General features: G+C 42.5%; 1 protein-coding gene across 1 annotated transcript in view; it reads right to left on the reverse strand.

Annotated features, from left to right (window-relative positions):
* The window catches only part of WWC1 (WW and C2 domain containing 1), a 64915-nt gene that overhangs the window by 5937 nt on the left and 40198 nt on the right, over positions 1–18780 (reverse strand). The window contains exons 8-17 of the mRNA XM_085073431.1: positions 18370–18443; positions 14027–14269; positions 12514–12603; positions 9641–10179; positions 5142–5250; positions 3338–3418; positions 2904–2990; positions 1987–2179; positions 1070–1222; positions 472–572 (exon numbers count right to left, since the gene is read on the reverse strand). Of these exons, the coding sequence (XP_084929557.1) occupies positions 472–572; positions 1070–1222; positions 1987–2179; positions 2904–2990; positions 3338–3418; positions 5142–5250; positions 9641–10179; positions 12514–12603; positions 14027–14269; positions 18370–18443 (1670 nt within the window). The remainder of the gene's footprint in view (positions 1–471; positions 573–1069; positions 1223–1986; positions 2180–2903; positions 2991–3337; positions 3419–5141; positions 5251–9640; positions 10180–12513; positions 12604–14026; positions 14270–18369; positions 18444–18780) is intronic.

The raw sequence follows: 18780 nt of genomic DNA on the forward strand, positions 1-18780 counted from the left end.
TTGAGGGGAGCTCTGAGGATGCCATAAATCTTACTTAAAAAGTGTTAGTGGAAAAAATTGAAGCATTCTTTCAACACTCTTTTCGGCTCCTTTGAACTCACAGCACGTTCCTCCATCAATCCCATTGGTCAGGCTTACTTTCTATTTCAAATGTTGGACTTCTTTAAGGAAATCTGAATCTGAACCATCTAAAGAATAGCCACATTAAAATTCAAGCAAAGCCTTGCACCACAGAGTGGAGTTTTCAGGACATCCGTAGAAGACTGTGCAAATAACAAAATTAGCATAATGCTACTGAAAATTTTCAACATTTATCAGCTTTGTTCTCATTTTCTAAGCACAACCTCCAGAACAGAGGAAACAGGATTTTTCAAAACAGAGAAAGAAGAAGCCTCCCACAGCTCAGTATCATCTGCTTTCTCCTATGCACCCAAATGCTCTGATCACAACAAGATGGTGGTTGCCACCTACCAGCTCTCTCCACTAGTTAAAGTGCTTCTGCTTTCCTCCAGTTTCTTCTCCACAGCTTCCAGTTCAACAGCTGTCTGCTCTAAGAGTGCTGAGACAGAGTCCTGAGGAGAGCAAGAGGCTTCTTGTGAAGAAATGACTCTCACAGACTGCAGAACAGCCCCAGAGCAGCCCCCAGCCCCACTGCACACCCAGAGCTTGGTGCAGCCCTGTGAGCACAGCTGGCCCAGCTTCCCCAGCACATGCAGCTGTGCAGCTCCAGGCTGGGCACCTTCTGTGCCTTCCACGTGCAAACTCTGTCTTGATTTGCCCAGCAAGCTCATTGCAGCCATGTGAGCTGCCTGGTGGGCAGAAAGGCAGGAGCTCACACGTCACTTTCACCACACCACATCCCTCATCTTCCTGACGGGCAGATTTCAGTAAGTGTTTAGTCCATGAAAAGGCATATCTGGAATCAACAGTTAATTATTTTGCTGCATTTAACATGTTCAGGTTGTAAATACAAACACACCAGCCTTCACTTCTCTATTGTAACTGCCACACAAACCCTCTTGCTAGTACTGTTTAGAAGAGATTTGCTCCATTTAGCAGTTGTTCTTACTGTTTTTTCAGTGCAGGGTACTTCAGAGTGGCTGTTTCCTTGTTTACTTTTCCTGTTCTGCTTCTGCTGATATTTGTAACTAAGGAGGTTATACCAACGGGTTGATTTCTCTCCGGATCTACATATTTCAGCAAGGCTAATTTGTGCTCCACCCTATGGAGAGCAAAACCACAGTTTTAGTGTAATACCAAAATGAACAACTACCACACCAGTCAGAAGAAATCAGAGTGAAGATCCAAGACTGCTTGATTCTGGGAAATCTGACAAAAAGAAAAATTGCCTGTTTATCCCATTTCAACACTAGCAGTGCTTTGTGTTAATTGTTTTTATCATTATCCAGGGCTTTCAATCTAAGTAGCAAGTGTTTCACTACAGCTTCAGTGTACACATCCAGAAGCATGAACAGTGCTGCTGCAGCAGGGATAAATCAGAGCCACAGCTTCAAAGAGAAAGATAAAGAAACATGAGAGGATTACTCCCTTTCAAGAAATTTGCAAGGCCGACAAAAATCACTGCCCAAACCCAGATGTTTTAGCTTTGTATATTCCATTTCCCTTCATCTGCCTAGTCACTTTTTACTGCATTACATTTAGTACACAAGTAAACCAAAGTAATTGGTTCTCAATTACAATACCATAAATGTTTCCAAAAGGAAGAAAAATAGACTTTGACATCAAATCATGAGAGGAGAAATATCTTGTGGTCTGACAAGGTAGTTCCCTACCAAAACATTTATCTAATAATTATTTTTCCTAATGAAACTTGTCATTGCAAAGAACACCGTGGGGGAGAGACCATGTAGCTAAAGATTATCAGGAAGACTTTCACAGCAATTGCCATACTCCAGAGTGTACAATCGTGTCTAATTAAAAAGAGGAAACAAACACAAAGTTATTAAAATAGAGCTGGATACTCACCAAACATTCTTCAAGGTGAGACTTATCTACAGTGCAAACATCAACTCTCAAAGTCTTCTGGCGCAGAGCTGGGTAGGAGATGGAAACCCAGAACAGTTCATTGTACACAAGATTGTCTGCAGCCTCCACCGGCCTGGTGCGGAACAAGCAGCTCGTGCTCTCCGAGCAGGGCAGCACAGCCACGCGGATGTTCCTGGGGAACAGAACAGCACTGCCCTCAGAGCTGCCCTCCAGCTGGGAACTCCCCCCACTAACCCCTCAGTCAAAGTCATCCTAAGCACTCTGGGCACTGCTGTCCTTTCCTGTTCTCCAGCTGAGGAAAAAGGAACATCTCATCACAGCATCAGAGATGTGAAATGGCACGAGTTGCCACAGACTTCATCCTTCCGGATCTCATAACCAGACATCATGGGATCCTGTTTTACATGGCTGTTTACACTGTGCAGTCTGTCACACTGCTCACGCCCTTCTGCAGGCAGCAACAGCAAAAATGAATCAAGTTTTTGTCAGCTTATTCAGCACACAGCTGAATTTAAAGACTTTGTACTTGGAGTGAGTCTAGCAGTAGCTGCACATTTTCCCAGCCCTGTGCAGGTGCCCAAGGAGTTCTTCAGCAGAACAAACTCCTCCTTCTCCACTCCATGCAGGTGTTCGAGCCACTGCTGCAATTAAGAACCTCACCGGCCAGTGCTAATTCCAGGCAAATCTTTTCCTAGCAAACACAGACCTTTGAGGAAGAAACTGCCCCTCATTTCACTTTACAGAGTTATTAGTTCATAAGTGTCGCCACACAACGTATAGAAACATTTCAGGAAGGGTACATTTGTAAGAGTGTGAAAAATCATAAACCAATCTCACTTTCATTCCCACTGGGATCCAGTATAAATATATCAAGTATGTTTATTTCATCCACTTACACCTTTTGATCTTGTTGTAACAGCAGTGCTGGAACATTACTCAGCTGGATGACCAGTATTGCAAATTGTTTATTTTTGTCATCATATCTGAATTGGAAAGACACAGAAAAGCATTATTATTAGAGAAGCCTGCCTTGGACTCCATGGATGAATATTCCACTTGTTTATTATCACAAACAGCACTAAAAATTTACAAACAAGACAACACTATAACGGGACCATGACTTGCCCACAGTTTAAAACCAAACCAGTTCTGTATTACATGAAGTTTTGCTACCAGCACATGCAGAATGTAGAACAGTCTAGAACATCCAGAACTTAAGAACTCAGATACAATGGACAGCAACGATATATGCTATTTAAATATTTAAATCAGCCTAATAACTGTAGTGTATTTTTTGGGTTTCTTTGACAAGTCTATTAATTGCACTTACCTCATTGCAATTTGCACTTTGGCTGTTCCAACTGCTTCTGCATCATCACTGTCAAACACCATCACTTCTGACACACATGGTCTGAAAGGAATCAACAACAATTAAGGATTTGATTTGCCTCTTATTGAAGTGTTTGCATTTAGGTGATACAAAATCTCTTTCCTTCCATTCTGGGGTTGGATAAACGGATTTTGTAAAATGAGCAGCTAAAAGAAAGCCCATTTAAGAAGTAAGTGCAATCAGCCTTAGAGGTATGTATTACAGTGCTTATCAGCAGAAAGTCATGTGTCTTCCCTCTTTACTGAAAAAAAAAAAAAAAAAAAAAAGCCACACAAAAGACTGCAAAAACGAGGCAGTGGGGGATTTTTAAAGGGTTCCCTTGACTGGTTTTTAGTAAAAGCAACTGACTGCCCAGCAAGAGAAATACGACTTAACAACTGGAATCCTGTCCTGCATCATGACAGCAGAAATTCTCAACTTTTATTAGATTTAAGTAATTCCTTTGTTTCTTTAAGAAATCAAACTTTCTTAAGCACATTAAAAGTGACAGAGTACACTGACTGGCCTTGCTGGAAACAGCTATTCGGCATCATTTCCCTCCCAATGTATTCCTCCTCCAAAGTTTTATGCACTGAAAGTGCCCAAAACTGCATTCGCTGTCTAATTCACTCAAGAGGCTATGCTGTAGGACACGAAAACAGGATTAGAATTCTTCTCTTCTAAGTGTTTCCCATATTAGTGCTCAGCACTCTCTTGCATTTTGTTACCTTCCAGCTGCAGAGAATGGCTCATCCCACCCTCAGCGTTTGGACAGGCACCAGAATGACACTGCAGGTACCACAGGGGTGAGAAGTTGATAACCCAAACAACACTAACAACAGATGTGTGTGTGCATGGGATGCCTTCTGTAATTGTCCCACTCCCCTTTCCACAGAGCTCCCTGCCCCACTGAGGGGACACAGGGGCCCTGGGACACCCAACTGTCTGACTGCTTGAGCCCAGCTGCTCTCATTCACAGAAGCATTGCACTCCCTTGTCACAGTGAATTGTCCTGTAAACATTAAAATTACTCATTTATTTAGAGAATTAATGAAGATAACTAATGACTGGGAGGAATCTAAGATGAGCAATTTTTCACCTCTACAGTTGTGTTTTGCAACTAATGGCTCTATAACTCACTCAATGCTAATAAAAACTGTAGGAAAACCCACGCTGGATGCAGCCAAACCAGGTACCAGTAAGATCAGTACCTTCCAGTGAACTTTTGGACAAAGGCCCACAGACAATCCAGAAAGCCAGCAAGAGCAGTGACTCCCACCTGTGCTCTTAGTAGGAGATGTCCTGCAGGCATCACATCCTGCTCTTGCTCTTGGGAAGTGCATCACAGCACCTACACATCCTTGAAGCAGTTCAAGGTGTTCCTGCTCCCTTCCTTAAACATCCCAAAGTGCTCTCACGATGACTGAGGGCTGTAACTGACTGAGAGGAGGGAGCTTTACACCTGCCAGATGGCTCCATTCCCCACACCAAGGCAGCAGCCACAGCTTACCAGCACCTTCACAACCAAGCCAGCTGCTCAAACAGCTCTCTCTCAGCTTGCTTTCAGCTACTTCTATCATGGGAAGCATAGGTCATTTTGATAATCAAATTCACCTGCTCATAGCTCATTCAGAAGCATTAAGAAACTGAGATTGAGAACTTTAGCCACCAAATTACAAAAAAGATCATAACCAGCAGTATTCCTGCTAACTTTTGTGCAAAGCTGAGCCATTGGCTTCATCCTGGAGAGAGATCTGATGATTACCTTTGTACAGATGCCTCGTACACCCCGCTATCTCCAGCGACAGATTCATCAGACACTGCAGCTGACACACCTGCCACCTTCAGTGCTGTCCCTCCAGCTGTATTTATACCTATCAGAAAAGCACAGAGGAAAACCAAAACCAGGTGTTAATGAAAACAAACTGTCTGGAAAAGCAGTGGCTTTTCTTCTTATGCTACCCTTGAATTGCACTTTTTTCCCCACCCAGGTATTGTTAGGCAACAGCACATTTCTGAGGACAGAGAGGACGCAGGTAGGGTAGGCTGAGCTCAAAGTTGGCCATGAAGTGGTGACAGCAGACTCAAGGCTGACACTCACCACGGTGGCAAGCATTAGTTCCTTATTATCTCCTTGTACACCTTTTTATACCCTTTCCTCACATGCCTAACAGGTGTTCCTTATTACATCATAGTTGGTTAGCAAATTATTTGCAGGTGCCTCTTCTGATTAGGCATATACTTCCGCATTCTCTGCTTCTTTCTTTAACAAAGTTGTTTATCTCGCTCATTTAGGGACACAGCTGTAACTTATTTAAGTCTAGGCTGTCCCCAGGCTTTTCCTATCTTACCACAAAGTCGGGGAATGTGCCTAACTGCCGTGGAGAACAAAAAGTCCTGGGAAAACAGGAGGAATAGTCTATGTGGTGGAGGTGAGAGCAGGGCTTCATTGCACAGTCAGTGCCCATTTAATCCCTGGGCCCTGCAGCAGTGAGGGCTGAGGTTTCACACAGGTTGTGCTGAGTGTGTTACAGCTGCCAGCCCAGCACCTCCCTGGCTAGGGATCCTTGCAAGCAATGCCAGGAGAGGCTTCCAAAGCCCTGGAAAGGTAGGGAGGTACCCATGACATGATGAGCAATGTTCAGAAGCAGCAGGACTTCTAAATTCTAGTGATCTTATAAATACAAACCAATAAAGCAGCTCCTACTGCAAGGCACCCTCAGCAGGTAGCAGTTGTTCTGCTCCCACCCAGAGAGAGTGGCTGGGCTGAGAGTGCTGACCAAGCTCTGGCCAGGATTGTGTGGAACTGCATACCCCACCCAGAGAACTTCTATCCAGTTTAGCTTCAAGAGGGGAACAGCAAAAAGCCACCACCTGCCTACCCCTAAACCCAGAAGGTTTGTGTACACAGGACAAAAGGAAGGTCCAGAAAGACCAAGTTAACGAGCTGAACATGGAGAGAAAGATTATAGGATTTAAAACTGCAGACACACGCAGAAATACAGGGAAAAGGAGATAGGGAAGCGAAAACAAGAAGGTGAAGCAAGGAGTTTTGCACAGAATTGTTATCTCACATAAATTTTCTGTGTTACAAAACAGGGCAAGATTCTTCCTGGAAACCTGCAAATTCTGCATCTCTCCACTTGAATGTTTCTGTGGGAAGAAGCTGCAGCCAAGAGTCTGGAGAACTCCATCTGCCAATGTGGTTAACAAGTGCTGGGCTGTACCCAGCTCTTGGCTCTCCCCCTCTGCCAGGGATGTGGGAGACCTGCTCCAAGAGTGAGCCACCTGGGAGCAGCTGGAACCCCACAGCAGCACAGCAATACACTCCTCTCCAAGGGGCTTTTGTTTCTCAGAAAAGGCCCTTATTTTCCATAGACTCAGAAAAGCACATGACCCAAAACCAATATATGGTTTCCAATCAATTTTTTCTTTATTACAAAGCACATTTGGGTTTTGGTTGGTTTTTTGGGGTTTGAGTTTGTTTCTTCAGATTTTTTTGGTGTTGTTTGCTTCAGTCTCACAAAGCCACTTAAAGAATTAAAACCAGCTTTGAACAAACTGGTGGAAAAGTGTTATGGAATACCATAAGGACTTGTAAGGACATAAGGACTTGTAAGCCAACAGTAGAGGGTGCTACAGGTAACCCCAATCCTTTGAGACACCTGTGCCATTTGGGCCCATTTATCCACGGATTTTTTGACACTATCACCAAATGGCATTTCTCATCTCAGTACTCCCACGGAACCACTGGACAGAAATAGAATGTCCAGACCTTTTCCCCATAGGCCAATCCACATGAATAGAAGTTAGCACCTGTAACACAATGTCTCAGTCATTAACTGAAACAAATGGATCCATTTAATACTGGCATTCCCAGTTTAATCCATTCTCCCTCCTGCCTTGTGCCAGGGCTGGGTCCTTGCAGTGCTCTGGATCACAGGCTGTGCTGGAGCTACATGGGCAGGGTCAAAACTTCTTTCCTCAATGCTGCTTTGTACTCCTAGTCCATGGTTTTAATAAGAGAAGAACTTCTTCCCCACTGGCTGGCTTCCTAAATCCAGTTCTTTGAGTTTTACACACCAAATGCTGCTCTGGGAATCCCTTTACACAGGACTTGTTCACTGGGAAAGGTACTGCAGGTTGGTCTCTACACACCAAACCTCTCTTTCTCCCTCAGTTCCCAATGCCATGTAGTCATTTCAACCCAAAAAGTCTCATTTTTGACCACGTCCCCCAAGAACTTTGGGGCCAAGGGGGGTGAATACAGAAAGTGCACAGCAATGAAGTGAGTTCTGTACAGCAGAGTACTAAAGTGTAAGCCTGAATAAAGATGAATGGTTCCCTGAAAAGGATCCCAGACATCCCTTTCCTCACTGGTTTTACAGGAAGCTCAGCTCTGCAAGTCTTAAACACTTTCATGCAGCTAATTAACACAAAACTTGGGCTTTCAGTTTTTAGCCTTAGGTCTCCGAAGAGGTATCACACAAAAAAAAAAAAAAAGGCTTATGGAAGAGCTCAGAACTGACTCACTCTCCTCCATTTTTCCAAGCAGGTGGATAACACTATGTGTGTTTTTTCATCTTTTTTTTCACTCATATCAAGAATCTGAAGTTTGCTTTTCTCTTCCTGCCATTTTCCCTTCCATGGGCTCTCTGGGACACACCATGACAAGGCCCTGAAGAGCCATGTCAGGAACTGTCCTCACATCCAGATCATTTAATCAGAGAATGCCAGACTCCAGCTTTTGCTATTAGTTTCCCCCAAATCATTCAGGTATTCTTCAGATGAGAAAGGAAACCTTACTTCAGCCTCCAAGGTAGCAGAGGTTCTGCTATAACAGAAAGAAGCAGCACAGCCCTCAGATACATTGTTCAGCTCTGCTTACAGGACACATGAGCATGCTTTGGCCAGGACTGACCACCCCAGATGCAGGCCCTGCATTTCGGGTGTTACAGAGAACCCCCCACCCCTAAAATGCCTGAGGAGTAAAATCTCATCTCGTTATTGCCCTGAAATAAACTACTTATGGTGATTATTTTGTCTGCTGACTGGCTAACAGCAGTAATCACTTAATCTGCTTAACACCTGAGCTTTCACTTTAACAGCCTTGGCAAATCTTGAAGAGCTAAAAAGGTTAAAACTAATCAGCACCCAGTTCTAATAAGAATAATTAGTGTTTCCTACTCAAATGCATAATACCTCTTGCTTGTAGGAAAATGGTAGCTCAAAGGGGAAGATTTGCACTTGTGTTTTTTATTGTGTTTTAAATAGTGTCAGCCTTCTTAATGCAGAAGGCGGTGATAACATGGTACTGGTTCCCTTTATTCACACAGGCTGTTCAATAATCCTACAGAAAACAGAAACAAACTGTACTGCTGCTTCATGGGGCTATAGCTTGCAAGTTTATATTGCCTGTAAAGCTCTTCCTCACTGCAGCTACAAATCCAGTCCTTTCACTCATTGGATTTAACCCAACCACAGTCACAAGGGCTTCTGACAGGCCCTAGCACTGTGCCCTGGCTGTGCCAACTGCTTTCCATGCGCTTCAGCCCATCCATTCCAAAAAAGGATGAACCCTTCCCACCCACCAACAAGCCAAATGCATATATGAGAACATCCACTATCTCGAAATGTCTTATTTTATCATGCTCACAATCTAAACACGTTTTTGTTGCTAAGAGACCAAAACAGCAGAATTCAAGCACAGCCTTGACATGTCTGCTCAGCTGAAATTAATAAATTCATTGCCACTGATTTAGTGGGAACCGGAGCAGGATCTTATCCATACCAAGGTGGTGGGGAGGGATTATTATTATAATTTGTTAACTATTAAGCTAAATGGCTTTCCCAGCCCTCCTCAAAAGCTTGGTCAAAAACTTTGCATCAATATGGCACTCAGTGTCTCCCAGACCCAAAACAACAGATGACATTCTGAATAGATAAGTGCCAAATCAAACCAGGAATCTCACCACAACCATTTATATTAGCACACGAAATCCCTGTGATTTGTGTACACATGCATCTGTATACAATAAAAACACACCTAAATCAGGCTCCTGCAAGACTCATTAGATCAGTATTTTTCCTGTACAAATTAAAATACCAACCCTCCCTCCCCAACAAGACGGAACACAGAGTTGAAAACATTTTTCAACATAAAGATAACAGGATGACAGACAGCTTCTGAAATGCTTCTCAATGCTTTATGAACTACATTAAATATAAATGCATGCAGTGCATGCAAATCTTTTCTTACCATACCTTGACCTAGATGTTTATCTCCTGCTCGAGGCTCTTCCAGTCTACAGTTGCCACTCCCAGTGTTGAGGGTGAGCTCTGACAGATTTGCACTTATCTCTGCATCATCAAAATCCATATGGCTTGAAAAGGCATCACCAGTTAGGAGTGGGTCTATCACCAGTGGAGAGCAAGGTGGAGACGGAGATGAGAGAGATGACCTTGGGGACAGAGATGTCATGGATTTGGGAGTACCAGACAAGGACCTCAGAACCTGCATGCGACTCGTGGTCTCTGCTTTTTGAGTTTTCGCTACTTCATTCTCGTGAATGGTGGTGATACAGCCTGATGGCCTAAAGCCAGTGGCTCCCTCTAAGAGCAAGTCAAGCTTGTTTTGATATTCTGAGTCCAACTGCTCCAACTGCTCCAGGTGCTCGTAGTAGAGATCAGTGAAACTGGCTGAGGTGGACGAATCCTGGCTGGAGGTGGCAAGAGATCCTCTGCTAGATGCAAGAGAACCAGGGCTGCTGCTCGAGGAGAGGGAAAGCATGCTGGTGGAGAGACTGAAGGAAAAAAAGTCAGAAAACCATGACACTGTATCTTCATATTTCTCATGAAAACACTGCAATGTCACCACAGCTCTCAGCCCACAGGGTTTTGCTTTGTTAGCTCAGGCCACACGCATTAGTCCCCAGAGCAATCCAGAACCACAGTGTATACAGCAGAAACGCTGGGTAACTGCTCACTACAACAGCATCAGTCATACACATTTTTCTACTCACCATATCAAACTCCTAAGAGTCCTTGCTTAGCCAAAACAGCTCAAATGATCAGTTCCAAACCAATTAAAATTAGTGACATCCCCCTCCTCCCACACCTCTCTGGAAAATATCTGAGGCTCCTGTTAATCTCCAAAGCAGACCACAAAAACCAGCAAGGCCCATGCAAGAGATGAAGTTATTGCAATGAACTGTCTGACTATATGGAAACTTTCTTCCATTTGCCTCAATCTTGGACCTGCAGCCAAAAGGCAGTATCCCAGCTGCCTGGAACTGGCCCTCAGAGATCACAACAGCCAGCAGTTCCCAGAAAGCTGGCAGGATTTATCCATGTGAAACACTGCTACATGGAATCCAGGGCCAAGAGAGCAAGGGAAAAAGTTGGGGCTGGGCCGTGAAATCAATTCACATGCCTTATTTATCCCTCGAGTTCTAGGTTCAGAACATAACTGACAACAAAATTAATTTGAAGCAGGTGCTGAATAGAAGTCTGTTCAGATGAGAAAGTCCAGACACTACAGCACAGTTTTCTGCTCAAGAGACCCAACAAATATTCCAGTAGTGACTACAACATGTACCATCTCTAGAAATTCCATTTAAACCAACACTCCTGCTCTGTATATTGAAGACCTTGGTCATTATTGACCCTCACTTCAGATAGCAATTAGCTATTAAAAAATTTCTGAATATGTGTATGTGGCTTAAGTTGCCCCACTGAAAAACAGTGAGCTATTAATAAGCCTAATAATCCTTTATTTATTATTTATAGGGTAAAAGCTGGAAGCTACATTTGTATAATTACGTCCATGACCTCATGAGAAAAAGGCAAATATGCTGTATTTAGTATAGTTTTGGCAGAAAATGTCTTCTGCATTTGTATGACAGATGTGCACTGCATCACATTTGTTCAAAAAAGCTTCTGATAGATGTTTTTGCATATTGGCAGTATATATACATCTGTTGAAGCCTAATGAATTTACAGCTTTTCAGTGTACTTTACTATGAAAAGAGAGGGTGTTTAAATTAATCTTTTCCTTATCAAAAAACTGGGCTCAGCTTCCTTTTGTGCGTGCCTTTGAATGCCAGACATTTTGCATTATGGGGTTAATAACAAACACTTATTCTTATGAAGGAGCATGCCAAGAACACTGGGCACATGGTTAGAAAGAAATTAGTTTCACATGCTTCTTGGTCACCTCAAAAGATCCCTAATCAGCTAGGTGAAATGAAAATATGATGCATTTCCACTGCATAAAAGCCTCACAGATAGCTATTCTCCATGCTGGCTTATTTACATGTCAGTCTTGCACTATGATTTCTTTCCAGTCTTTTCGGTGTCATCTTCACAAAATGAAACAGAATCCAAGTGGAGCAGAAGCTACAAACAGAGTAAATTCAGTACACACTGGCAGGAAAAACCTCAACCAAACAAAAACCCCACCAAACTTTCTTGCTATCAGAATGATAAAAAAAATCTAGTTTTAGCAAAATGATTTGGCCTTACTGCCTGCAGCCATGCAGTATTCTGGAAATAGCAATCCTGTGCTCTTCCAAAACTAGAGCATGAACTAGAAGCCATTCTTTACACCACAGGAACAACAACAGATGCAGGGATATCTCTATATATTGTCTACATTGCAACCAGTAGCACATGTGGAATTACAGAAACATTATCAGTCATACATTAACTTACAGTTAATTGATAGAATTGATATAATTGAAATAGCAACTAATAGACAGTTGCATTAGTAAGATTCACTCCACTCGCTGTGTGTTAAGCTGCCTTTAACATACTTTACTAATGGAATACTTCAGTAATTCAAACTTCAGCAAAAAAATCTGAGCTACCCCATGTCATCTAAACATTACTGAAATAGAAGGGACTATGCAAACTCCTGCTGTCACCACGAGGTTGTTCAGTCCATTCAAAAGCACCCATGAAAACTGATGTATGATCCTAATGCTTCTCCTTCCACTGACTACACAGGGGCCTTAGGTCCCTACTGAACCTGAAAGGCCTTTTAGCCTTCTCAGCTGAGAGCTGAAATTGTTAGCAGAGAAAGGCAGTGGCACAAAGTGCAGCACAAGCAGCCACAGCTTCTGGAAAGGATCACCTACCTCTTCAGCTGGGTGTGCAACATGGCAACCAGTCGTGTGGTTTCCTCCAGCTCTCGGACAAGCTGATTTCTTTTGCTATTCAACTTCAATCTAAGTGAAGATCAAAGAAAGAGATGAGCTAGTGCAGCATTTACTATTTTAAATTAGGAGTAAAGGAAAAATCTGAGGTTTTTTTCTGTGAAATACTATAAAAGTTGATAGGAATACACAGGACAGAATTTGGTCAAGATGTGCAGGTGTTTACCAACTTCAGAGATTTAAAATGCAGAACTCAATCCTGAAAACATTCACAGCAGGAGAAAATAATTACATAAGTTAATGTCTCAAGGATCAGGCCTCGAAAGAGTTGGGCAGATACACTACTGCCATTCCTCTAGTTACTGTGCTAATAAAAGTATAAATGTCCTAATTTCCTTTCACTGAAGTCTGTGGATGATTAAGGGTTACTTGATTTAGTTATTAACCATCTCATTACAGCTTTACATTGTTTGCTTTAGCAGCATCTCAGCTTTATTTCCCACTTGAATTGGTTTGAGACAAACACATGCACTTGGGTGCTTCACCCTAACTGAATGGGCCTCTGGACACAAAATCCTTTCCCATAAAAGTGTGATTTCTTTGGCACTCTAGAATGTGACCATGTTCCCAAAAATCCCAAATGAAGGTGTTCGCCTTATGGCAAGACCAGCAACATTTGTCAAACCACAGATACTCCAGGCAGGTAGAAGTCTTACAGCTGAAACATTTACATTTTTTTCCAGCATGACAAAACCATGAAAAGCCTGTGTAGAAAAACTGGCGTCACCTGGACACTGACCATGTAGAAGAAATGAATATAGAGAGCCAAAGTGAGAGTGGATGCAGTGTGCCTACTTCATACATGTTCAAGAGACTGCAGCTACCAGAAACACTGCTGAGACACCCACATTAACACATCCAGACTGTGAAACACGTGTAGGCAATGCCTAATGCAGTATTCATCCTCTGTACACTCCCATGAGATCTTCCCCTAGAACACAGGTAAAATTAGGGAAGAAAGTTGGCATTTTTTTCAGCTAGTTTAGATTCACAGGATATTCCCTGCAAGCCCCACGGTCCTGTCAAATACCAGATCCTACAGGAATCACATACAAGGATGCTCAGAACAAACAGCAAATTTTAAAAATTTAAAATTCCATCTGCTGACATTTACCAAGGCCCAGACTGCACAGCAAGAGAAGAAGCTGCTGTGAGGTGCTGGCTGCATACAGAAATGTTACACTACACTAACACTGCACTGGGCTATTCTGAGCACTTTTTACATTCCCATCAAGGATCCATTGTAGGAACAACAACCTTTCCCCACGAGGACAGTAATACTTGCAGGTGGGTTGTTTGGGAGAAGATTTCAGAAGCCTTTTGTGTGGAATGTCCTGGGAATGCCTGGCCCTGCTATAGGCAGTCAGCCAGGGGATGTTGGTGCTCCCAGTCACCTCTTGTCCATCAAGGCACTGCCCAGTGCCCACTGACCTACCTCTCAGTGAGAGCTTTGCTCTGAGTGTCCCTGGCAGCCTGAAGGTCTTCCTCCAGGCGCCTCCTCTCTGTCTCCAGTCTCTCCACCTCTCCTCGAGTCCACTTTCTGGGGCTAATAAATCGCATTTCTTTCAAGAGCTCCTCCTTCTCGTTAATGAGTATCAGACGATCCCGCTCTGAGTCCAGCACGCCAGGCCAGGCCTCGCTGTCAAGCTTAGCCAGTTGGATTTTCAGGTTTGCTATTCTGCAGGGGAAAAAAAAAAAAGCAGTTATTCCCTGAGGAGTGCCTGATCTCCTGCCCCAGACACACAAAGGTGCACCACAAGCAACCACTCTCAGCTCTGGGACAACCACCCTAATGTCCCCCTTACAAAATGCTGCCAAGTGGCACAATCCAAAAAGTCAAGTGAGAAGCTGGGAAGGGCAGAATGGACTGGGATAAAAAAAATTGAAAAGCTTAGCAGGCAAACAAAGAGGAAAAGTATTTTGCAAGATATTTGCAAAAATAATTCACCTGACTGAACACCAGAGAATCATGGCATATGTGCCCCTTCACGTGATGAACTCAGGTTAATCCCTCACTTGGGGATTTGTAAATACATAAGAAATGGAAGTGAAATGCTGTACATGTAAAATGAATGTCCAGTATGCACCTCTCTTTGAAAAGGGCTTTGTGATCTGGTAGCAGAGTTAAATCAGGAACAGCAAATATTTCAGATACTAATCTGGATTCATCTCTCTAGAGTTTGGTTCATGCTGCAGAAGTGCAGAGGATGGTGTGTGCTTCCTGCAGCAAACCAGCGCACAGGCAGGCACAGAGCAAACAGCGCCAAGCAGCAAAATCAAAGCGTGTGGAGTAAGCAGTAAGATGCAGATCTGTGCAGCAGCAGCAGCTACAAGACTCCTGAATGGCCTTGAAGAATAAAGCTTTGTCTTCCAAGCTCCAGAGGCCAAGAGGAACTCGAGCCCCGAGAGAGCCTGGGAAGGATTAGGCTCACACACACTGACCTGCCTCCACCAGCAGAGGAGACACACCAGAGATCACCTTTCTGAAGAGAAGCATCGCTTTCTGTAAACCCATTTCCCACAGCAGGTAGCTTACTCTAATTAAAGTTCCATAACTGATAGATATTCAGCTCAACTATTTTTAGGTAGTCTTAAGAGCTGTTTTGTTTTTGAGTGCCTGATTAAGTGCAATACTGTGCTCCAACAAAGAATTAACAGTGGCATTAATTTATAATCCAAGAATTCCTCTGTGCATTTTGAAGGGATATAAGTCTAAGAGGATTGGCTGGCATAAATCTGATCACTTTTGGCATACATTTGCATGGATATGGCTTGTCCACCGGAATTTGTTCTCTATGCATTTCCGAGTCTAAAAGCTTTGTTAAACTAACCTCCAGTTCTACCTTTGGTACATGATCGTTATTTTTCTCCTTCTCAGTTAAAAGGAGGTTTATTATTCTATTTTTCCAATAAAACAGCACCATTACAAAAGAAACACTTTGCAGAAGGTCTTTGCAGCACTTGGCTGAACATTCCAGCCCTTCAGCATTCACTGCCTGAGTGTGAACTGCATCATTGCTGAGCCAGGCTGGGCTTGCAATGCTGAATGGCCACCAGACTGAACAAATACAGAACAGGAAGCTCAAATTTTAATTGTTCTCTTTTCACCTAGAAAAGGCAGCTAGATGATTTATTCATTGTCATAACATGCCTCTTAATTTTTTATTTAGGGGAAGTTAGTACTTTCCATTATTATGCAACACAGGCATAACACGTAAAATTTTTAGTCTCTCTGGAGATTGTTTAGAGCATATGCATCTCCACAGGAGCTTACACTAAGCTGTGTATCTACAACCAGTAAGTAACAATGCTGTATCAGATAAGCTCCTGTTCTTGAGAAAAAGCCCACAAACTAAGTAGGAGCTGTGGTCTAAAAACTGACCAGTCAAATACCCACCATGGTTGTAACGCTGCTTAATGTGACATTTAAATATTTCATCTCAGGAGATTATAAAACATACTTCCAAAATCCCAGAGTTACCACCAGGCACACAGACCCTAAGCTGAAAGGTTAGCTGCTGAAGAAATTAGAACAGTGCAGGGTCCAAGTGCTACACAACTCAGTTCCTGTTACATGTCTGAAATTGTACAACATAATTTAGTTGCATCTCTGATTACACTGATGCTGCAGCAGCTATCTCCTTGCTGAGATGTAGCAATGACAACCTTTTTGACATGATATCGATTATCAGTTTTGAATATAATGAAGCCAAAGGTTTGCCACTCTAGCTGCCCTGTGTCCTTTTTTGCAGGTTTGACATTATCTGCCCTAGGGGTGTGTTGTCTCCCTGAGCTGTGACAGGAAAGGACATTGTGGTGGGGAAGGGAACTGGGTCCTGACAGCACTGCTGTGGGGAAGTTCAGCCAGATATTCACCTGCATCTGAGCTTTTAGTCTGGTCCACAGAGATGGTGTAAAGAGTGTCTGCTTTCAAAAGCATCAGCCCCTTACAAATCTAGGAGCTCTAAACTAATTAATATTGGGACCATCTTATTTCAAGCCTTAAGTTTTACCTTTCCAGATCACGCAGAGCTAATAAAACATGTATTTCCATCACTTGGTTCCTTCACAGTATGTGCGTGGGCAAAGTACTTACTCTTCTATTGTGTTTTTGGAACATTTTAGTACCGCTGTGGGGACAGGAAGCACTTCTAACATCACAAGGAAGAATTTTCACAGGAACAGAAGGTTCCTTGTGAGTCACTATATCCATAGTATTGTTTCAGCTTTAAACCAGTCGAGGTATTTGTTTCTGCAGCTCCTACTAAACACAGTGCCAAATCACAGTGCTCTGATAGGTGGAGATCTTTTCATTTTAGCATCAACTATTCATGTCCATTCAAATCCATCTTTTCTCATGAATATGTTTTAAACATTGAGAAAAACCTCTAGATAAACTAAGACAAACATGAGGTATGAGTAGCAAGTATTCTTTAACTGCAAGAATGCCTTGTATGCCCCTCATCATTACTTCAAATGAACTACTGCACTGCCTTTATAAACCATTTCTTTATAAAGAGCATACTAAATATGTTCTCAGGCTCGTCACTGTTCACTTGGCCCTCCTTGGAAAAGATACAGGATAAATTAAGCGTATTTCTCTTCATTCTGAAGGTGTAAAGTCAGTGCGAATTAAACTGCAGCCTTCAGCAAGGCTTAAAAGTAAAAAAAAGCAATTTTAACACCGAAAAAATAACCACTGCATCTCAAGGAATAGCATTTTTAATATTGCCTTTAAAAGTCACTGAATGATTCGTATGTCAAGGTAGTTTGGCAAATCTTGGACTGGCAAAATTAATAATTCTGATAAAATTGCTCCACCTAAGGAGGGAAGTATAAATTTGTGCCAAAAGCTGATGGACACACAGTCTGACAACTGCCACAGACACTGATCAAATTTCATGTCACTGAGAAACATGGCCTATTGCCCATGCCAAAACACCAAAATGAGAACATTAGGAGTAATCTCAGACTTAAGGCTCTTATTTATAAACGGAGACTGAAGAAAAAGCCTTCTCTTTGAATATATCCCAAACACAGATGCACCATTCATCTGAACTTTGTTATTCTGGAGTTGCAAAGTCCCTTTAGAGCAGTTAAAAGTGAAGAAGTCACCCCAGCAATGGTTACATCACTGAACAAAGACAAGGCCAGCCAAAGTCTAAATAATACTGCTTGGTGGTTTTTCATTTAACTAGTTAGTTGTGTTAGCTATTATCTATTAAAAAGTAAATCCTGGAAAGCTTTTGCTTAAATTGGCCTGTTAAGTAGATAGAATTTTTTTATAATCTATTCTTCATTCATCTGAGATCAGAGGGCAAGGGTGAAAACTTACATTCTTACAGATAAGCTCTGGAATTGCAGCCATTGACCATATTTTGATGTGAGGTGTTAACACAATATACATTTCTCCTTATCACACTCAGGCATGCAAACATTCATTTATTTCGAATAAGGTAAGGAGATGCCTTGCAGTGCAGTCTCCTTATTAGGAATGGTGAAGCATTGGCAACAGGTAGCAGAACCACTTATGTCCCCATAGGTGTGGCCAGACTGAATTCTTTATGTGTTACTCACACCTTAGTAATTTCTAGGATGGTTATTTATTTCTTGAAAGATAACGCTGGCCCAAAAAGCCTATTGTCTCACTGGCTCAAAAATTAACATATTTACTTAGCAGTAATGCTAGGTTTCAGTGTGGTGGCAGCTCTTGTAGTGAAACATCTCCTCAGAAAAAGCTGGGTGACAACCAAAGGGAACCATGAGCCAAAGAATTACCTTCGCTTTGCCTCTTCATACTGCAGCCGCAATCGCACCTTCTCAGCCAACTGGTTATTGCTGCTGGCAATAAACTGAGACACAAAACACCACATCAGCAACTGAGGAACCACTGCTCTTTTGATATTTCCTTTGCACTGTTACAAGTGACACTTGATCTTGTCAAAGCCATTTCCTAGTTAAACTAATGACAGAGCAGGAACATACTGCATTTGATTATACTTTTCATGATTTCTTCAAATACAAGATTTAAGGCCCTTTCTGGCCTAGAAAAAAAAGAAAATCCACTACATCTGTCTTGGGCTTCTATTTCTGTGAACACACAAATACCTTTGAAATCCTTTTGGTTTGGATGACATCTTGCTTTGGCTGTAAAGTCTCAAAGACAAGGGACATCTCATCATACCCAAA

The sequence above is a fragment of the Lichenostomus cassidix genome, chromosome 13 (genome assembly GCF_008360975.1).
Source record: "Lichenostomus cassidix isolate B80296 chromosome 13, HeHo_3.0, whole genome shotgun sequence".
Taxonomy (NCBI): Eukaryota; Metazoa; Chordata; class Aves; order Passeriformes; family Meliphagidae; genus Lichenostomus; species Lichenostomus cassidix.